Source organism: Anopheles moucheti, chromosome 2 (genome assembly GCF_943734755.1).
Source record: "Anopheles moucheti chromosome 2, idAnoMoucSN_F20_07, whole genome shotgun sequence".
Taxonomy (NCBI): domain Eukaryota; kingdom Metazoa; phylum Arthropoda; class Insecta; order Diptera; family Culicidae; genus Anopheles; species Anopheles moucheti.
In genome coordinates, this window is record NC_069140.1 from 5,053,772 (window position 1) to 5,076,914 (window position 23,143).

Consider the following 23,143-nt stretch of genomic DNA (forward strand, 5'->3'; position numbering starts at 1 on the left):
AGCTAAAATTATTAGCAATTTTCATAAAAATTTAATTATTTTATCATAAATTCTAAATCTTAACTTTCTTACTTTCTTTACTAATTTTTAAGTGTTTAAGTGAAAATGTACAAAAAGATTTTTAAACCAATCGTCAAAATACAGACAGAAAAACTTGCTTAAGATATGATCGACCCCAGCATTGAGCAGCACCATTACAGTTAACGAACGCAACAGAAACAAGGAGGAAAATCAAGAAAGAGGAAACTTTGGGCTACAACTTTTCCGCCCCTGAATGGTGTTTGTATCGTACGTGAGCTTAGGGGACTTTTACCATGACCATGGATTGATAGTGCGCAGGGTTGCGTAACACCCTGGGTTGTATTTGAAACACACAGTTGTAACTGTCACCACAGTCAGTGCGACAGTCGCACTCGAAATGCAATTATAATACATGAACAATTAAGAAGAAACAAAACAAAAAAAAACAAATCCTACTGAAATGTATCGCAACGCTGCACTATATATGATATGTATGTAAGCTCTCTATTTATCCCACTGTTGCTATGTTGCCTACATTTATGTTTTTTTTTCTGTCCGGGATTTCGCCAACGCAACTAATCATTGCAACCGTATGATGGATAATTTTTTCGCATTAGCGTCACCTGTTTTGCTGAGCTTTGTATGGTTAAGGAGAGTGTATACCTGCGTTACTGCGTGTTATAGATGCGCCAATGCTTTGTTACTACGCACGATCGTTATTGGGGGGGTGAATAAATAGGGGAGGTGGGCTTCGCGATAAGGATGGTCACACTGGGAATGGTAAAGGGATAATAAAAGCTTATATGCACTTTATATAAGCTCACACACCGACACAGCCACACACACACACACACGTAAACAGCTAACAACACACCAAGAAGAAATTGAAATGTTAGGAAGGGAAAGACATGTGAAACGAATGTGATTTTGTGATGGGAAATTTATACGAAATTTTATAATTGGGAAAAGCGTGTTTTTTTGAAGCGATAAGATCCGTTGAAGGGAGACTCTGACTCTGAGGAGGTAGGGGAGCGACCCTGCCAAAGGGTAGGGGATTCGAGTGAGGTGGCCATCCAGAGTACGGCACGGTGTGGACAAGGTGTGGGTAATAGTACTGTTCGGATTTACGTTATGGTGTTTTGTTTTCTATACATATATATTGCTTCGATAGAGGTCGATCGGGCGATAGGGTTTACCGTGTTAAAGAACGTGTAATGCAAGTTATGCAATGTAACGAATGAAAAAAGAACAAAAAAAAACAACATAATATTGATTACAACAAATACTCTCTTTACGATGCTTAATGATTAGAGTGACATGATGCGTGGCCAGTGCAAACGACAGGGACTGTAGCGATGTATCGTGTACTGCCGGTGCAGCATGTAGCAGATACATAAACATGTAACGAAGGCGAGTGTAACGGTTGGAAGGCGTAACGATCGAATGACAGATTTTGGGGATGCCAGTATAGTTACCCGTGAGCAGTATTCACTGCCTTCGCAGAGCAAGAAGCGCAGAACGAAATAAATCGCTATTGATTATGACACTTACAATACACTACACACCTACAAGCAAATACAGCAGCTAGCCGTACGACGAATTTGGGTGGTAAAAAAGACGATGAAGGCAGAGATGAACACTGCTAACGTCCACACACAAATACCGAATAATTACCGGAAAAAAAAATCGCATTCAGCCAACTGCACTCCAACCTATACAAAACGAACCATAATTAAAGGACCGATAATAAAACAGGCAGGTTTACGATGGGGGACAGGGGTGGAAGACTTCGACACGATTAACAATGGCCGCTGGTGCAGCACATGAATCATCCATTAGGAGTGATGCAAAACTAAACAAAAAAAAACCAAACACACACACACACACACAGAGTGTCACAGCCGAACAGGAGTTACGATTACGTCAAGTCTAGATTTTAAAAATTCAATACAAAATATTAAAGGAAAAATGGAACCACATATGAATGATGGTTAAACAATACCCTGCGTTTGCGTTGTGGTTTTTTTTTTCGCGTTTCCGAAAACTTTCTTCCCGGTTCTAGAGTCTGTCCCACCGGGGGGGCTACGTCTAGATTGCTGCGTTGCCGTAGGTTATTGTTTGCGGTTGTGAGATCAAAACTGTGGCTGTGCGTTATAAAAACAAATCTCTCAATAATTTAGAACCTTTTATTGGGGATTGCGTGAGCGTGGGTTGAACGGGAGTGGAAAAGCACCCGCTTTGTAGCACCAACGAAAAAAAAAAAGTTCTTCCCGACATGAAACAAACTTGACGATGCTGGGCTGTTTGCATTTGACAGCTCTCGTGGGCATTGTACGGGGGGGAGTTTAATTTTGGGCAGAATCATAGCAGGCTGGCTGGTTTCCTTTTCACTTCCAAACACAAAACGAGCTTTAAGCGATTGGGCTTTTCATGGTTTGGCTTTGCTACCGTGCTGAACGCGATGATTTACCGGGTGAAATGGAGAACGGTTACAATTGCCAGCGTTACTACGATTCCATCATGACTCACAAAAGAGTAGCGAGACAAAATTAAACCAAATTTGCTAATCCATACTACCGGCAACCGTTTGATCACGATTCAACACAGCTACCCCCCGCACAACGGTAGCAGCAATCGACTGCCGCTTCTCACCGTAACCGCTAGTGAACTGTTTCGTGAGCAAACAAAAAAAGCACAACAATGTACCAAAAAAGGGGGAAAAAACAACCCTCTTGCTTTTTCCCGATTTCAAAGGAAAAACCCCTTTCAATCGCGTGCGGTTTATTTAACGTTTCCCTGGAAAGCAGTTAACCAAGCATCGGCACCAAAATACGACCATTCTCACGTTCGCACGGACTGATACTAGCGGGGACGGAACGGGCGGAACCGTGCGTTATTGCTTAGCCGCTTTATTTTATTTTATTCGATTTGCCGTGCGATTCGAACAACGCACGAAAAGTGATCGCTGACGGTCGACTCTGCGGTGGTTGCACATTTATCAAGAGTGCCGGTAACGTCGCATTCGATACATTCGGGTACGCACGTGTCGGAACACTCTCGAATAGCACATTCTATCTACTGTAGATACGCTGATCGGCGGAGCGAGGGAGAATGTTGCAAATCGTCGTGTGGAACTTTCCCTCTGCTTCGGGGCTTATGATGCCGATATGTGCCGGTACATCAAACACGGTGCAGATTTTTTTGTACGTTTGTATGTGTAAAAATTACCTTTATCCGTCTTGTAAGGATGTCGATTTTTTTTTGTTGAAGTAAAATACGATCTCATAATAATTCTAAATTGGGGTGGATTATTAAGCAGTAGCACCGAGATGGAATTTATTTCCAGTGATTTGTAATTTGAAACATCAAAGCTTAATATTTTTTCTATAATGAAAAATGTATTTACGATTCCAAATAAATAATGCTCCTTAAATTTTATGTATTTCTACTTACTTCGATATTGACTTATTCGAATATTAGACTTTCCTTTTATTGCTCATTACTTGCTCATACTTCTCAAATATGTTCCCTAACATGTCCATATCATGCAAGTTTTAAGATTTAAATAACAACTTCCACATTTATAATACTTGGAGGTCTTGGTCTGCTGCAGAAGTACTTTAAACAATTCACGAGTAAATTCTGTCGTCTGGCAACCCAATTACTTGACCTTTGTAGCGCAACTCCATCACTTGATCTCAATTTGAAGCAAGCATGTCGTCTCTGTTCGTATGGACGACTTTACTGTCTGGGTCGTGAGCCATAGTGAGTTCAGTCATAACATCGTCTCCATTGTCCTTCCAGACAATCCGTCAAAATGTCTGAGCTTTTTCCTTTCAATCGTGACTGCAGGGTCTCTCGCTAGATTTGAACAACGTTCAAAGTCTGTATTTTACAATTTTTGTTGCATCACTGCGTGGAATTCCTAATCCCTTCTTTTATGCTTTGTGATCACTAAATCGCAATCAGCAAAAATAGCCCCAGGAAATGTGTTATATAAAAATCATCATTACGTAAGTGTTATGTGAGTATAACAGATTCACCTTTACGCAACACACACGCATCGATCGATCGATTGCATGCAAAAAAGGACGATGATCCAGCCGATTTCCCACGATACCGTGCCGGGGAAATTCTTCACCCACGTCAATATTCCCCGGTTAGCGTTGGGACGCTGATAAGAATCCGCTGGCTGGGGAAATAAGATTCGTCCGACCGTTTAATGGGACTAACTTTTACGCCCCCCAGCACCGCATAACGGAGGCACGATGATTGACTGTTGATGCCGCGAATAATATCTTGCCACATCAGCGGTGCAAATGAATTTCCGTATGCTTTTCCGACCGGTAGATCTTATATTTTTCGCTACTGCCTCTTGTTTTTGTGATTCCCGAACGTGCCTGACAGGGGCGTGATGTTGGTGAAATGACGCAAACTTTCGGTTCGGTTGCGAGTCGCGGTGATGTGATGGGGAGTTTTTGAACGAATGGTGTAGCAATGGCAAACTTTGTCCATAATTGAAAGCGGTAGTCAGGTAAGGTAGGGTACGCGGGTTTGATTAAGACCGATCCGAACCGGGGATGAGCGTTACGGCTGTTTGCGAATTGATGACGGCACGCGCCCACGGTGGGTATTTTGCGTTTGCGGAAGCTTGGTGAAAGAATTTCAAGCTTTTGTCCTTCACACAGACTGAGTTTCAATTTGCGTGTAATTATAAACGGACCGCTGTAGTTGAAATTTAATCTCACCTTGGCGTCGCTTGCAATTCCCGCTTGCTGCGATGAACCGCATTGTGTGAAACCAAATAAGCGTGGAACCCCAGCGCACCGTTCCATTGGTTGCTGCGGTAAGTTTTGTTGAAAGATTGTTAGACAGCTGCAGACTGGATCGGAAGACTGTTCCTTGCAGGAGCATAGCAAACGGAATTGCACGACAACTGCAGTGTTCAAACGAGTCATTGATTTCTCGTTTGCTGGATGGTTGAGATCTTTTAAATATTAACAACAACCAAAACATGTCGAACTCTGATAGCTTTTTTGCCATTTTTCCTTTCCTGGTTTCACACAGTCACAGAGCAGAAAGGGGAAATGTATGACTCCGAAAGTCACAGATATGAAAAAAAAAGTCATATTCACCTTCAGTTTAGGGGAGGGGGGGGGGGGGAACAATTTGTAAAGTGCTGGCTGCCATGTTCCCTGGTGTGTATGCCGTCTAAAAATAAACTGTCTTCCTGCTTTGGCCACTAAGCTTCGAGCGCGTCGAAGCTACCAGTTCCGGAGTTCCTGCGAAAATAACAAGTATCCGCCGTAACTCTCAGCTGCTTCCGATGCTGCCGGTTGGCATCAGTTTTTCGAAGATCAATTATTAATAAGCTGCCGGCTGTTTAGCATGTTCCTTTTTACCGGGCAGAGAAAAAAAAGGGAAAAGTTTTCGACCTTCGCCTTAAGGGGATGGCCCAGTGGTGGGAAATCTTTTGGGGAACTTTTGAAACATTAACCTCCGCTTTCTACCCCTATTGTTCCGGTGACCGGGACGCTATGCCCGAGTGCGGATGAAAGCTGATTGAAATTTAATTAATGACTATTTATCGGCCCATAGTTCGATATTTCGTCAATCAGTGATCCATCGCTTTTGGGGGAAGATCAATTGACGGTGAGCCGAAAGATTGGAAATGACAAGTGGAGAAAGGTTGGAAGAGAAGCCAAAAGGGCAAAACATCTTCATAAGTCAATCCCCGTATGCGTGCCCGTGGGCGGGTGGTAATAGAAATAGGAGAACGCATACCTACACAGGAGAACGGCGTCCCAAACCAGGTACGCTCCGTAACCATTCCGCCATTCAGGAACGTGGTAATGAATGAACGGTTGTTATGATTTTCGCCAAAAGGGCTGCGGGACGACGATGTTCGGCGCTTCGATGTTTCGTGAAGAAGAACCGCTACGCTGGATACGGCACAGACTGCGCAAGCTTTGAATGTCGCGCTTTGGTCCGAAACCGATGCGATTCGAGCACGAAATTGTTCAACAGCTGCTCGAATGTGTGTTTGGCGCGCGGACAAACTTCCATCGGCCGCCCGCAGTCGAACTGTGTCCGTGCTGCCGAACGGTGGTAACGCATCTGACCGGTTCATCTCCTCTGCCACAGCCGGAACGTATCAAGCCCTTCGGGTCTGGCCGGTTCTGGAGTTTGAATTTCGCGATCGTTATCATCACCCAAAAAAGGTGACAAAAGGCTCCGAAACTCCGTGCCGAAAACGCGAATTTCTGTGCAATGCAAAAGTGGTTCGTTTATCACCGACGATAGTGCGTTGATCGTGTCGGATAGGGAAGCTCATAATATTGGCCGCTAAATGAGACCGGTCGTCAGTTTTAATGACCGTCGGTGTGTGCGTGAGTTTGTGAGTTGTATGAACAGTGGGAACCGTTCGTAACGCAGCGACAGCGCAAGCAACAGGCTGGGCCACGGCCAGGAAGAGTGCAGAAAGTAATGAACGACATTGTTAGCCAGGTTAATGTGACCGCCCGGTTGTGCCACAAACCCTCAACGGAACGCCCCGACAAAATGGCACAATTCGTGACATCATTTTCGCAGCGCCAGCCGAGTGTACCGCGGTGAGCTGATAATAAAAAAAAAACCCCGGCGCGGAAAGGTGGCTCGATGGTCGATTGTCTGCTGGAGCACGGGTTTTTGATGAAGCTGTAACGATAACGGCCGATACCGATGAGGATTATGTGCGATACGGTATGGTCGCAATAGCGAACCAGATGCTTCCATAAACTAATTACTTCGAACGGGATGGTAAAGGTTAAACAGAACAAATGGCAGGAATATGGCCGTGGTTCGCAGGTTTGAAGCGGGTTTTATGCAGACAACGAACGGAATAGTGCACTGATCCTCGCAGCTCGGTAAAGGTAAGGGTAATGCTGATGGGGAAAATTAATTATTTTTTAGTGCATTATCACAGTCAGCTGTTGTACTTTCCGTTTGAAGCTGTTTGCTGCTCAATTTGGTTCATTAAAAACGTTGTTTGACTATCTCCTGAATTGCATAATTTATTGTCGCATTTTCGCTGTAAATTTGCAATTGCTACGAATAATTTGTCATAGCATTTGCATAACTAATCAATCAACGGGCTATTCGTGGCTGAAATGCAATTAGGATAATATTTGCTTTAACATGGAAGTGCAACTCAAAGCGTCGGATAATGTTCGAATTACATCTGGGCTTTGATTTTATTATTTCATGAAATGACAGTCTTTCCTTCCTGTCACTTCTTGCTTACTAGACCTTTTTGCCCTGCAGCCGAATAGTTAGTACTTGCGACAAAAGAACGATCCGATCCGAATGGACCACAGGGCCGAAAATCAATTAATATTATTACTGTTTAGTGAATCTATTCAATTTATATAAAAACTGTGTGCCATTAGGCTAATTCAATGATAAAATGTTTGAAAAATATAATATCTCTGGGTCATTATTATTCCTATATATATTCCAATTCCTTAAAGGAATTCCTTTGAAAGTGAATTTTAAATAACTTTCTTCACTCTTATTTTAAAAGCCAATGCTAAAGAATTGCGAAAAGAAGCTATAATATTTTAAAAATATTTACCTCATTAAAGCGTAATAGAATTAAATAAATTTAGCAAATTTGCTTCCAATCCTTCAAAGTACAAAAAAGTCCATGATTGCTTGACTGCTCACTTAGAGACAGTTATTGTGTACGGTCACATACAAGTGGCAGTAATTTCGTCAGGACATGGCTAACAGCTTTATTTTGCATCGATCACCATGAACCTCCCCCCAGCGGCCAATGCAAAGAACAGAAAACAAAAAAAAACTCTTAAAGAAAAGTAACACAGATAGGAATGTTTCGGCAAATTGAATTACGTTTGAGTTACGCATAAATGTCTGCAAATTGAAGAATATTGCATCGCTTTTTGATGTGCAAATGTTCGCAGATACAGCGGCAATATTGTGTAAGCAACAGTGCTATAAATAGTGTTCAAAAATGTGCTTCAACTTTTGAACTTCTATAGAGTAAGACTGAAACAACTGAAACTGAAATTATAGTTGCTAAATGCTTTACTAGTCGCGTTATGTGATATAAAATACGTTATATTGTCACACGGAGGGAGCATTAACGTTAACGTCTTGCTAAATATTTACAAAATGGTTCGCAAGAGTTGGAGTAATACACAAATCAATAAACGATTATTTATTCGGTGCTCTTTTCTCAGACAATCACTGCAAATAGCAGAACAAGGTGCTTAATGTCAAGTTAACCCCCAAGGAGCAAATGACGCAAACGTTGATTCATGGATGCTAGATTGAATATTCTCGGTATTCCATTAGATGTAATCATATACCGAGAATGAAAGCTCCTTTAACGGCCATAATTATTTTCGGCGAATTATGATGCCTGCATTTATGAAACGTTTGTACCTAAAAACTTTTCTTCGTGAAAATGATTGATCAAAATTATCGTTGCTTACGGGAGCACGAGTCTCGGTTTGTGTGGTTTTTGGCGGAATTGTGAATTACCCGATGTAACACGAGTCCGCTTATGTTAACTCTATCACGCGCATCACAAAAGTTTATCAAAATAAAGTGAGCAGCAGGAACTGATTAGTAGAGTTTTCTTACAGCGGAGAAGATACAACTGCACGCCAAAGGTTGAATGTTCCGTTCAGTAGCCGCGCAATGTTCTCAACAATCGATTTAATGCTTTGCGTGGAAATATTTGCTTGAACAATTCTGAATTCACCTGGTAGTTACGGATTCACAATCAACCATCCGTAGCGAACTCCTCACAAGCTTGTTGCTAAGAAATGGAAAGCTTCTTAGCGGCTAATACAATCTGATGGTATTCGGGGCCGCTCTGCCGTGTAAGACAGGGATAAAAAATTAGAAATTACATGCCATCCACAAGCATGTAATGGCTCTTATAATCTCTTTCCTATGATGTGTGGTAAAGCGCCCAGGAAACAGTTTGAATAACATTACCATGAAATCTAACCCATCCTTTAAGTTATCCTTTAATTGAATTACCATTCCCGCAAACAAACTTCCTGTCTATTGATGAACACTGCGATCTTCTTGGAAGGTTGTACATGAAAATTTGTGGAAAACTTGAAGCATTTACTCACCCCGTACCAACATCGCTGGTTTTGTACTACGGTGCAAACGTCGCCTTATAAATGTCACGGGTGTGTAAGCAGCACTCGAACAACTTTAAGAAAGAATTTTACGTCATTGCACCAAAACAAAAAAAATAACCAACCTGCCGGAAGTGTGGACGTGATTTAAGAGCTTCCACTACTATTAGCCATCTCAACCATGCAAGATTCAATAAATCGACCTTCACCTGGATCGTCCGGCTCGGGGCCTCTACAAGACTAAACGTTTTACCACCTCCTCCCCCACATTGAGTGACCTTCCCCGAACGGGGTTGGGAAAAACATTCGTTGCACATGCGACCTGGCCGGAAATATCCCGGCCCGGGTGGTGGGTGGTGGTAGTGGTTTGATGAATGGTTACACTGAGTATCGTTTATAGTGGGCATTTGTTTCCATTAATCCCTCGCTGTACAGGTGATTTGATTATAGTTTGTTTGCTATTATTGGGAAAGGGGAGCAAAATACCTTTTGTTTATAAAATTGCCACTGCACCCTAAAATAGCGCCCTGTCATTACGGCCAATAGTAATCCAACGATGTGTTGGCTGAAATAGTACTTCAATATGTTCAGCTTATTTTAGAGTGCATATTACCTTCTGAAGCGGGAAATTCTTCCCCTGAAAACTTAATGCAGACGCCACGAATATATTAATGTGCAAAGTACGATAGCATCAGCATTAGCAGCCATTAAAAGTGATCCCATAAAGTCTTATTATTGCGGAGTCAAGCACTAAGCTGGTTTGGTTGGGATTTATAGAAAATTTCTAAGGTTGCTTCGGTTCGGTTCGGTTCGTTTTTTTTTTTGGTCAAGGATCTTTCCATTATGGTGTTTCCAGGCTCAAGAATACCCGCTTTTTACATGGCACGACCCCGTTGGCCCTTGGGTTGAGTTTTGGGGCTATGATGCTAGCGATCCCGAACTATCACCGTGTAATGGGAATGGTTTCCCATTTTTTTTCTAGTTCCTTTACCAGTGCCGGGGTTTTCTTCGACGTTCAACAGTTTTTAGTATTAGTACTCCCCCATTTGATTGCCATCTATTGAATGGGAAATGGTAAGCCGGCAACCGATTCCCTCATTATGTGGGAAGCATTTGCCGATGTGCCGATAGGGTCGTATGGGATGGCGAAAATGTTTTCCACCCAATCCACTGCAAAAAGGTACTAACGTTCGGTCGCAAGCATCGCTCTCGAGAGCTGTCGTTCTAGGTTGAAATTGAAATAATCGACCTTGGCAAGGGAGTCGCACCGCTATTCACTTCGGTGCTTTGGAACAACCATTGGCGCCATTATGCCATTACGATTGTTTCCCAACTTCCCGGGGCGAAAGAAATGCAAATCAAAGAAGCTTTCAATGTGACAATGGTCAAGGGCATACTGGCCCAAGTTTAATAGGGGAAAAGTCCCGATTCTTCCGCCTGCATGATCGTACAGCTCTTAAACTTTTTAAGTACAAGCTGTTGGTAACGCGCATTTCCCGTGGTTGCGTAAAGTTTCTGTCGGCGGTGGTCGGCAAGATAAACTTGCTCTGCCTGAAGTATCTAACATGCCTCATGCTCGTCGCTCGGCGCATCCGTTTGGGCGTGCCGTTATTACCGTGTCCCGCCCGCCTGTTGGTAATTATTTTACTGACTTTTGACAGGATATTAAGTCGCACCGTTGCGTCGCAGTGGATTCACTGAGCGTTGACCGTATGGCGCAATAATACACCGGATCAGCCGGTGGTCGACTGGGATGGGTAACGCATTAGGAGCGCAGGGCACACACCATCCAAAGATGGCGGTGGTACGGTTCAAGGTCTAGTTTTAATTAAAGCTAGCCCTGCTCGCGATATCGTCCATTGCTTCCGAAGCGTTTAACGTGTGATGAATGTGAAATTATTTACCATCACCGTAATTAGCATTTTAATCTACCGCGCACCAGGCGTCTCCATCGATTGCTTTGAAGTACGCGAGCAAGTCAACGAAAATAATAATAATAATAAGAAAAAAGAGGTATGTAATCATATTTTCACCGAATGGCACCACACTTTTCAGTGCCATCTGTTATCGTTTTGTGTGTCTGCAGCGTTCCGTCCGTCAGCTCCAACTAATATAACAACGGTAAAGCAAATTATTCTGTCACGGGCGCGTGAATACTGGCTAAAGCGAATCCCTTTTTCCAGAAGCAATCAGGCATGAGTTATAAGAAAACGGGTTCTTCGAAAACAGATGCTTGAAGGGACTGTAGTGGAGTGCAAGCGTAGGATGGAACTGTGGGGATGAGAGGACGGAAGGATGAGCTTTCGATGGAAAAAAGGACACTAGCATCAAATATATTATCGCATTCTTTTACCTACCAGAACAAGCTTCGTTAAACCCTTATGCGTGGCTCTTTCGTTGGAATTATTTTTGCCCAAAAGGAAAGGTTGCCTCCTACAAAAAAAAAAAAAAAAACAAAATAATGTCAAAGAAAATCGACCCACCGATCAAGGCCCGGGGAAGGAAGATTTGTTTTGTCCTTTGACCAACAATGCTGCAAGGTTGAGAAGCTGATGCTTTGCTGATTCCCTTCATGCGGGACAACAATAATGGGTTAAGTGATTTTTTTTTTGTTCATCCCCCGTTTTTCATTCGATTAGTAGCTGCCAGTCTTTAATACTACAAAAGAAATTTCCTCCTTCTTTTACACACACTCTCTCGCTCTTTCTCTCTTTGTCTTTCTGCTTCAAAGATTTATATTCTTGTCGCTTCATCACTCAACTTCAAACCAGCCGAAAATGGGCGGATCGTTTTACGGCCGTCTTCCTCGACCTGGCCATAAAACGTCTTCACGGAAGGACGAAATTAATTATCGTGATTTTCCTTCAGATGATAAGATCATTAGCCCGGTTTTCCAAGGACTGCAAGGTGTCAAAATGATGCTGAAATAGAGTCGTGCCAGCGTCTGGGTCAATTTTCCGAACTTCTACTGGCACTGACGGGGCCCGATGGTACGGTTTTTTTGCGTTTTTGTTGATTGATGAAATGTGAACGTAATCATTACGCGGAACTTTGTGCGCTCCAGATTTAAGGGCTTTTTGTTCTGTGCATATGGGAAGCTTACAGGCCGTCCTTAAATTGAGCGATTTTTATTGATGCAAAACAATCGCGCCTTCGAACGGGTCGTTGCGTAGCTAATTAACACGCTCAATTTCTTTTGATGACCTCTATTAGCCAGACACAAATCATCGAGTGGAAAACGCACTGCATTCCACTGCCCAAACACGCATTCTGCAGGAGAATAACTGTCGCAAGTCGCGGTGGAGTGGTAGTGTCACACAAAATATCGCTGATCGATTCGAACGCCTCGGGCCACACGTCCCCACAAGCAATGGCCAGCCCAGTTTTCCTGTTTTTCCAGGGGAAAATTCCAAACTACCTCGCACTAGCTAGTTCGGCTCGGGGCAGCAGTCATGATAAGTTAGGTGGTTCGATACGATGCTGTCGTTAATTGATGAGCCAACCGGTTCGATGCGCACACTGTGTCTATAGAACTGCCGCCAAGTGGTGACAAAGGGCGGTCCGTAATATTTGTAGCACGCTGTCGAAGTACGGGGAGGGAAAACTGGTGGGTGCAGTGTGTGTGTAGGTGAACATATTTTACATCCCTCCGTTGCGCTAGTGCTACTGGTGCCAGGTGCGCTTTTCTAGGTTTGTCAAACAGAACGTTGATGTCACACCTTGTTGTGACGAGCTTCTTCGACAAACGAATGTTTCCGTACCAACACTCCTTTGTTGTAGGATTTCTGGTTCGGCTTTACTCCCTCCATGGCTTATCCTTTCACCATAGGAATTTTCCAGGGCAGAAAAACAAGCTTATCTGCGGAACGGAGAGCCTTGACGGCACTCCCGAGAAATCAATGGCAGCGTCGGTGGGAGGTAATTAGATAAACGCAACATTCGACATTGACAGTGCGTTAAGCCATCACAATCATGTTTGGCACAGGCAAGTCAAGTATAATTCCATGCCGACATCTGGAAATACAACGAAAATAAAAGAGTTTAGTGATTAAATTTATCAAAACAGTTCACTATTTACATGGTGAGGTTCATTCATTCTGATGTTTTGTAAATTGGAAAGGCTTGAAGATTAGCTTGTTTTACAAACAAAAATTATGAAATTCAATAAAAGAATTTGCTAGTAACCTTAAATCAATTAATTTTGCAGCATGACGATAGTTAATATTTTTACATTAACTAAAATTTACAATTTGCAATGAGTGCCCTCAAAATCCTTAAATGATTAAGCCCTAATTCAAGATTAATAAAGAATAAAGAAACACAAATTAAGACAACAACCATGTTCGCCTTACAACACGATGTCCTGAAAACTGCAAAAAGTGTCGTAAAAGGAGTATTCTACGGCCATGTTCATTTTCGCGAACATGGTCGAGAAAAATGATCGCTCTCTAATTTGCTTCCTGGTGTCACATGCCAACAAACTTCCATTTGCAAAACACAACAGCACGGTGCGCCTGTTATCATCATTAACAGTCATCTGACAATTGCTCTGATTGCTGCCACCGTTCCCATCGGAACAAAAATCCGTCAGGAGTTTGTATTTAACGGGCCAGCACTACACGGGCGGAGGTGTCCCGCTCACGCTGGTATGTAAATTTAGCACGTCTACCATTCTCGGAAAGCGTACTTGGCGGGGATAACACACTCTTGAGAATAAGAGGTTTCTTGTCTGTGGAGTGTCGTACCACACAGTTCGCACCGGATGATACCGCAACAAACAAGTACGAACGAAGAAACTTACCGGCAGCATCATCACACTTGGGTGCAGCGCGTGGAACAAATGAAACTGTCCACAATTTGAGCCATTAATGGCATGCTGTGGGCCGATTGGTTGTTACGAAGGTGCGATAAAAACGGTTCGTTCGTCGGCATTAACGGTGGCATTTCGTCGTCACCTTCACCGGAGCATGGTTGTTCCTGTTGGTGCTAAGCGTTTTCGAGGTGGTTTAGCCTACAATGGGTGTCTTGTCCGCATGATTAATCTACCCTACGAACGGTTAACTATTAATAAGCTCCGTCTGACGTTCGTTGAAGTGGGCTTCATCTATTATTGTTGCTCAACCGACCGATCCCTCCCGGAAGTGGTCGAAGAAAGAGCCCCTTTCGAGCAGATTCATTGTCTCATCAGCAGCGATCATTTGCGATTGCTAAATCTTACGCCTTTGGTAGATCTATTTTCTGAGCTTTGGAAAATTCTTGGATGAAAGGGCTAAAGTGGGTGGAACGTGGAAGCATATCATTTCGCCACTACCACAACGATACTGATTAGGCATAAATTATGCATCTGTTCTTGCATGGTGGGAATAATTAATTATAATCGCGCTCCTACGTTTGAAAATACAATTTACAAAGTAATTTCCCAACAGGTGGGAAGCGGTACAGTATAAAACAATTAGCTGTACTGGATAATCAGGGTTTTTAGGAAGCGAGAAAATATTTCGAAATTTGAGATAATTTAATTAAGATTAAGAGGTACAGGAAATTCTTTTGAGATAAAGTTCAACATGAAAACAACTTCGGGAATTCATTTGGGCTAAAATTTTGTTTTTCGTTAGACCGATCTCGAAAAATAAACCACCTTGGAAGTATGGAATTGATTTATTGTTTTTTAAAGAAATTTAGCTGGAAAAGGAAACAAATTGCGGAGCTCTATGGTTGAAGTTGTCGCACGACATGCATTGCTGAAGGTGCCTAGTAATTGACACACAGATATAAGTCCAAAGGTCTCAAAGTTCATAATAATTTTTAAGGTTAGGTTTCGTAATTGAACATAAATGATTATAGGATTAAAAGTAAAAGGATATTATACACAATTAGGATCAATAGGATCGAAAGAAATCCGTTATCCTTGCGTTCTCGGAAGAAGAAACTCGAGAAAAGTTCAAGAGATAACACGTTTAATGGATGAATAAAAAAAAGCTTCTACTTTCCAACGCATCTAGTAGAAGGAGAGTTGATATTTCATTAACAACAAAACGACAAAAGAGTTTACCAAGCGGTGAATTTAGCTACATTTTCGGTAATTTCTTGGAACTCCTGAATGCGCCTCAATTTGTCATTAATGTCATTCATGTCATTCATGTCATTAATGTCATTCAGAGCAACAAAGATTCATTAATTATTTGCCCGATGAAATGAATCAGTGAATTATGTCTTCCAATTATGTCGTGCTGTTAAAGTGCTCATTTCAAGGAATGAATTCATCTTCCCAAACAGCTTGGAAAACCGTTGCAAAAATGTACCATCAAACACTCTTGTTTTTCTTCTGTCACTAAATTAATAACGCTTCGAAAACCGTACGGAAAGTTGTAAATTTCCCAAAATCAATACACGGTACGTACGGCGTTTAATTTACATACATCTCGGCTGGCTTACTTCCTCGAAAGTATTCACCCAAAAAACTCATGCATCAGTTAAATGATTCGACGAGTTCCGAGAGGTGAACAGTGAAATGAATTGGTTTGTTTGAAAACGTTTTATTTGCAGTAAAACATTGCACGCTCACTGCCATTTTCCTTCTTCTGCTAATTTACAGACTACTCCAGCACACTGACCGCGCGCGCCGGATGCAATCAACCAGCGAAAAAGCGGATGTCCTTCGCAAAAACGCTGAAAGCCTACCTACCAACGGTTGGTCGGGCCCACTAACTATCGCCCACTAACTAGCCATCGTCGATGGTAGCAAATAATTTCCGGCGCATCAATATCACCGGTTCGTTTTGGTGCCCCGAGCGCCTGAAGGGTATGCAAATATCCTTTCCGTCGAACACCGCAGGATACTTTCTCCGCTAGGTGCAACCACACCAATCTCTTTGCCATTCGATCTCTTTCGCTGATGGAGTGGGGAGTGAGGCGCTGGTTAGCGATTGAATTATAACATTCCCATGCTCCTGTTGTGCGGCAAAAAACCAGTTGGGACATCGTTAGTAATAGTGTGTGAAGCCGCTCGTTGATGGTGTACCGTAGTTTATGGTGTAGAATTTGCTTAATGAAATTGAAACGAAAAGTGTGTTGCTATGTGCCGTACCGAAGCATCAGTCTTCCCGCAGGCAAGGAGATACGGAATAGTTGCCTAATGCTGTCGTATAACATTCCGAGACTGGTGATTTCGGCCGTATAAAAGAAAAGCATCGTTCTCTATTCCGTGCGGGTTGGAAGCAGGATACGTGGATGGGAGTGAATAAGTAAAAAAGAACCCACCGCATTTAATAAGACTGTTTGCGTGATGAGATGAGCCCGGTGCTGTCTGCATGCCAACGAAACCGGGTTTAGTGATATTCAGTGAGCGGATATAGTACGGTTGTTCCGAAGTTCCGAAAGATGGCCATCAATGGGTCCACCATCACCACCAGCGCGTCGGTCATCATCAACTACACGGCGGCCCTCTCGACCACCTACCAGGAGCTGTTTGTCAATCTGCAGCTGAACGAGGCCGGTCCCGGGACGGTGCTGGATGACCGGCAGCGGGCGAATGTTACGATCGGGTGCAGCCGGGCCTGCCTGTCGTGGAAGAAGCTCGTCCTGGTAGCGCTGTTCTGTCTGCTGATAGTGATCACCGTCGTGGGGAACACGCTGGTGATCCTGTCCGTGCTGACCACGAGACGGTTGCGCACCGTCACAAACTGCTTCGTTATGAGTTTGGCCGTTGCCGACTGGCTGGTCGGTATCTTCGTGATGCCGCCTGCTGTCATCGTGTTCGTCGTCGGTACGTATCACCTTCATATTTCCTTCATCGGGGGTTTTTCTTCCCTGGGCTAATATTCCCCATTCCAGTTCCGCTTGGGAGCCGTCGCTGTATTGCATTAATCTGTACAACCTTTCCCAAGGATCAGCCACGGTTCAACGTATCGGACCGGAGCATCGCATGGTACAACTTGTTGCCTGTGATGTTTCATCGTCCCTTTTTCACGCATGGTTCGTGTACGCCAAGGATTAATTCTTCGCCGTGCGGCAACCCTCAGGAGACGCATCCGGGCAGGTCCTGTCTGGCACGATATTGATAGGCGTCGGCTTACACCGTACGCCTGTCAGTAATCGCGATTCTGGCCCAGTGCTTTCGTGTGCCTTTTTTTTTGGTTTTGGTTGCCTTTTATCATATTTCTCTCTCTCTCCCCGCACGCCGCATGGCAAATCTTGATGATGGTCGGGAAAATTGTTCCATTTGTATGATGTCGTTGTTCATTTTCCAATTTTTGTTTTTGAAATCCCAGCCAGAATTGGCCTCTGTACTGTACGCCAGTGGGCTCCGGTAGCACAAACGCACGGTTTTCGGCCTCGTGCCCCGATGAAAGATGATAGCGACAGCATAGCATGCCGGCTTATGCTTGTCTAGCGTGCAGGCTCGCATCATGTTAATGCTGATTGAGCTTGAGCCAGATAGCGAACAAGTGGTGGCAGATGACACCGATAACGTAGCGCAGACCGTGTTGTAAAGCTGTTTGTCATCGAAACTTCATTAAAGTACCATTATGTTGAGGTTAAGTTAGACGGCGAGTGGAAAAAGCGTACATTATAGACCGAGCAGTACAGCACTCGTGAACCGGCGCGATCTGAGAAGAAAGAAATAAGCTCAATTTATCAACAACCGGAATGAAATCATTCGGAGATTTGTGTTTTGTTTTTTTGTTGTTCGCTCCCGAAAACAAATGACAAAAGCGATCGTAGCACTTGCAATAAAACACTCTCGAGTCAATTGTTGCAAGCATGCCGGAAAGACAAACAGGGCTTTAGTAAATCGTTTTGCTTCGTTGGAAGAAATGAAAGGCAAAGTGCACACGAGGGAATACGGTAGGGAAGAATGCGGCGCTGGCTAGAGTGGAACACATTTTTATTCTCGCCCATCGCATTCTGCCAAACGTTCGCGGTAACTGCGAAGAAAGGCGGAAAGTTCATTATCGTCCGCCGGAGCGCTCGGGCAAATAAAATTAACACAAATTTCTGTTGCTACCGCGCGCGCCGGTAAATTGGCTCATGGCGCTGTGCGCTGTTTGCGTACGCGTAACCGAATCCACGAACTTTTGTGGATGAAAGTGAAAGTAATCCTTTGAATCAACAAAACCCCTGTAGGATATTGCCGGGTTTTTTTTTCGTGTTGTGCCTGATCGTTCCTTCTGCTGCTTCTTATTTCTCGCTGCCTTCAATTCCTCCTCGAATTCCTTGAACCTTGAGGTGGTGAATTCCAGTTCCAGATGATTTGTCTGATGGCTAAGTGTGTGCGTGTGTGGTAGAACTTTCTTTTAACCTCATCCTTACTTTCATTCCACTTTTCACTTTATCCTTTTTTCACAGAATCGTGGCAACTTGGCTGGATACTTTGCGACATTTGGATATCGCTCGACGTGCTGCTCTGTACGGCCTCCATCCTGAGTCTCTGTGCAATCAGCGTTGATAGGTACATGGGCCGTGAGTTGGTTTTGAAGAAAAAAGGTTTTTTAACGCGGTATTTGGTTGGTTTTGGTTATTTTGGCTTCTTTTGCGGCAGATATCTCGCTGTTACCCGACCGCTCACCTACTCGAAACGAAGACGCTCCAAGCGGTTAGCACTGCTGATGATATTCGTCGTGTGGTTGGTAGCACTAGCGATCACCTGCCCCCCCATTCTTGGCTGGTAAGTACGTCACGACACACACACAAACACACCTACATACATACATCCCACCTTCGGGCAGCAATGGTGTTTTTGTTGCCATATGGATTAGATGCTCAATTCAAGGGGACATCATCATAGGGACACTTCATCTTATCGCTTCATCCGCCCAAATAGAACGAGATCTTTCGAGTGGGAAGTCACTCGGCCGTGCTATTTTTATTCCAATGCTGTCCACGTACCATTAGCGTGAGGATACGGTGAGATTTCCAGCAGCTGCTTGGATGATGTGCTGTGGTCCATCGACCTTAAAGTGCCATCGACAACCTCGACGGGACGGACGCGTGGTCCTGTGTAGCCCCGGAAAATGTATCCCATGCTCTCAGAACCGTCATGACAATGAGGAAAAGGCTGGATTTCAAATATTGATTCCAAAAACATAACTGAAGTACATGATGGTGGCTTGCGTGGCTCTTAACAACCGAAGGGATCTTCTGGCTAGGATGTTTTCCGTTAACGTTCACTAAGCAATAGGTCTTTTGCTGTATTACTTTTATTATGGCAAATAGTTGAACCTGCTTGTTTTTTCACAGTTTCTTCCTCTCGACATTATCGTCACATGCTTCGATTCGGATTTTTCCTTTATTTATATCCTTACCCTCATCAGATTTCCTTACAGTGCCTGGAGATGCTTCGTGCTTTGTCAAGGTTTGGCTTTTTAAGCGCAAAAGATTGATGCGATCATTCGTGGGACAAAAAAAGGTGGCTATCTTTTTGGCGAGTCATTTTTGTTGTTTCGTTGTTGCTATTGCAAATAAAAATAAATCATGTTACATCGACACGAACGATCCCACACAAGTGCCGGCCACCGTGAAGGGGACAGTACCCCCAAAAACGGTACGGCAACCGACAATGGATGACCTTTTAGCAAAATTAGCTTAAAAAAATCGCACAAATCTCGTACGAAGGGAAAGTCTTGGAGAAATCCTTCCAAGTAATCGTGTTGTTTTCCTCGGTACTGCACGAAGCAAACAACCAGCATTCAGCATTGGCGAAAGTCCGACCGGCTGGACGCTGGACAAAAGCACAAAAGCACCCACCGCACCGTTAAGGTTTCACAATTTTGCGACCAACGTTCTTAGAACTTGGACTGTTTTTTTTTTTTTGAGAGTGTGTGCGAAGTAGTAGAGGACGCTTATGCGCAACCGAATGACAGCTCGTGAAGCGTAAATATCCCAATTTATGTTTAACGTAAGCTTTTGTTGTGTCTAGAAAGTGAAAACATTTTTTTTAACTGGAACTTCTTTTGAAATACATAAACATACCCTCGTTCCGTTTAACCTCGCTCCAGCATTATTTCTTTTCCTTCACATGTCGACTTGCCGACTGTTCACTGCCAACATGCTCACCGGGAACCGGGTAGTACTTGCACTGCTCGTGGTAAATTCAATTCCAAATGTTTATTCAAAAGTTCACAAGTTCACTCCCGCTTCCTGGTGCGCTGTTTAATCTCGCGTATACCAATAAGCTGTCTGACAGATACACTCGAGGCCGTCCCGGGTGCTCTCTCCGTAAGTGGATTCACTTGCAAAATTTTAATCTCCCCAAAATCAATTACCCCGTACGATGAAACTTTAGCTCGCGGTGACCGGTGATGGTCCCAAAACTTCACGGGTTTTTGGCCCTGCACATGATCTGGGATCTTGGTCGAAAACATTGCGGGCCCTCGAAACGCAATTTCTCACGAAGTTTTTCTTTCTTTCTTTCTCCTTTTTTTGTTGCTGGCAATCCCATCAACGTACCCTCTTGCGTCGAACGTACAGGTACGATCAGGATCGAAGGACACTACAGAGCTATGAGTGCCACTACAACCAGAACAAGGGCTACGTCGTGTTCTCCGCCATGGGTTCCTTCTTCATCCCGATGACCGTGATGCTGTACGTCTACTCGAAGATATGTTGTGTGCTTACGTCGCGCCAAAACAGGATGACCAAAACGGAGGTAAGCGCTAGTGAAAGAGGACTCAGCAAATGGTGGTGAGAACGAGTCATTTTTGACATGTGCTCGTGTCGGGTTCTCACCTCAGGCTCGAGAGGCACGATGAAGGAAGGATGCTGCCCAAGGATACATGGGAGTCTGTTATTAGGGAGGTGTTTTTTCACGGGCCCCAATCCAAAACTCATTTGATTTCGTGTTGCGAGAAATGTGTAGATGTGGGATTTAATTTGAAGTTGTCCGTTGTTATGCTAATGAGTCGCCCACGGCTTACCGGATGAAAGGTTGGGATGCTTATTTAGGGACTGTTTTGGGTACGGTGTACTTAAAATTCCGCAATCATAGATTTTTACGCAAATGGAAATTACATCGTCGTCACCAACCGCGGTAAGCGGTTTTAATTGCCTGAATGCTTTGTTTCATATTATCAACGTTTCAACACACAAAGTAGCGTAAAGGGACTTATAAGTTCCGAGAAGGGGAAATGGTAATTCAAAGTGTTTTGATTCACGGATTGTTCGGTTGCTTAATAGGCAGACTGAAAGTATATTAAGTTATCAATCTGCGATATTGTGCCACAAACAGCTGTGCGTTACAAAATTATTTGTACTTTAAAAACGACTTAAAATTACAGTAATTTAAAGTGTTTAGATAATTCCGCAGAAATACAGCACCAGAAAGAGGAATTTTTTTAAGGGCCAGGGTTCGGCAACTTTGTTTTTCTTGCCATTTTTTTCCGACCTACTCAAACCAGACAACCCTCTTGGGATGGGTTATGTTAAATATTAGTCTTGGGTTCTTCTTTCGTTTATCTTTAGGAAGGAGCTAGACGAAATCAAATTTCGCCTATTTGGGAGCAACCTCTTGCGTAGTGTATAAATGTACCGCGGGTTACTCGATGTCAGTTTACTTTTTGACCTTTTCTCCTCGCTCACCGTTTCTCCTTCTTCCTTTCATCTTTTTTTGTCAACTTTTAGGCAACAGAAAAGAACTGCGATATCGAAGTGGACAACTGTACGTCGGATGCGGACACCAGCCCGCGCCAGATGGTGAGTGGGGCGTACGGTGGACGACACGCGCTTTCCGCTGCCCATTATACGAATGGAAGCAGCAGCAATAACACTTCGCACCAGACGTTGTACGAGTTTCTAAGCTCCACCCGCACGACACCCAACGTTGCGTCGCGTGGCACCCAAAGCACCACACGGAACGGCAGCAATGCAAGCGGCATGTCGAAGTTTTCCGGTGCAACGTTTGAACTGCGACCGATCAACACGGTGCAGTTTAGTGCGAGCCAAATCTCACTGTCCGAATCGTGCGCCTCAAATGTGACGAATAACGCCACCAAGATTCGGCTACACGGGAAACGCATCCCGATCCGCATTTCATCGCTGAAGCGGGAAACGAAGACGGCCCAAACGCTCAGCATGGTCGTGGGAGGCTTCATCGCCTGCTGGTTGCCGTTCTTTGTGTACTACCTGCTGATGCCATTCCTACCGGACGACTCGAAGAGCGATGACCTGATGGAGTTCCTGACCTGGCTCGGTTGGATTAATAGCGCCATCAACCCGTTCATCTACGCGTTCTACAACGTCGACTTCCGGGTCGCATTCTGGCGGCTCACGCTGCGCAAATTCTTCAAAAACAAGCACAACCTCACGTTTTACAAATCGTAAAACCAGACCGATAACGTACCCCCATGAGCGCATGAAAAGACAGTCTGTCAGTGTTTCGTTACTTAATACATAGTATGGAATAAATTGAAAAATAAAATGTATATTGTATGGTCTCCTTTTTGTTCCGATTTCGATATGCCCGGCGGACACGACCGGCATTCAAGGATGCGCAATGAATTGTAAATCAATTAAGACTGTCCTCGCTACTTTGCAAGGATCAAACAACAGGTTCCAAGAAGTACACTTTGGGGGTCGGGTTGGCAATTTGTGTATATTTTTGCGATGACTCCAAACCAAATTTCCAAACTTCAAATATCAAAAAAATATTCCTTTTGCCTGAATGGTATGACTTCAAAGACATAAAATTCAACAGCTCTTGTTTGTGCATTATGTTTTACAGGTGTCTCTTTCGTTTCGCTGGTAAGTTGTAACGTGAAATTTGCATGCATGAATTAAAGGTGTTACGGTTTATTCAAGATACATAAAAATCTAAAATGAACATCAATAATTGTTATCCGTTTATTGGAAACTAATTTTACACGAGATTTGATTATGTGATTATCGATGGTATTTTGATGCTTGTCGTATCAACAGATGGTCGTTGATATCATCAGGGGTTGGTGCTGTCATATAACATCGGATTAACG

The 23,143-nt window shown here is 43.6% G+C and overlaps 1 protein-coding gene across 1 annotated transcript; it reads left to right on the forward strand.

The window, feature by feature from the left end:
• Window positions 1-16,559: 16,559 nt before the first annotated feature.
• Window positions 16,560-22,496, forward strand: LOC128297461 (probable G-protein coupled receptor No18). The gene is made up of 5 exons (XM_053033099.1): window positions 16,560-16,944; window positions 18,528-18,630; window positions 18,721-18,846; window positions 20,649-20,826; window positions 21,798-22,496. Exons 1-5 carry the CDS (start codon window positions 16,560-16,562, stop codon window positions 22,494-22,496), a joined length of 1,491 nt encoding a protein of 496 aa, XP_052889059.1.
• Window positions 22,497-23,143: the final 647 nt, after the last annotated feature.

Excerpts from the sequence above, each read along its gene's own strand:
- LOC128297461 (XM_053033099.1), top strand. The coding sequence starts at position 16,560 with ATGGCCATCAATGGGTCCACCATCACCACCAGCGCGTCGGTCATCATC. Across the intron at positions 18,847-20,648 it reads TGCCCCCCCATTCTTGGCTG|GTACGATCAGGATCGAAGGA; the intron begins GTAAGTACGTCA and ends TCGAACGTACAG. Across the intron at positions 20,827-21,797 it reads ACAGGATGACCAAAACGGAG|GCAACAGAAAAGAACTGCGA; the intron begins GTAAGCGCTAGT and ends GTCAACTTTTAG.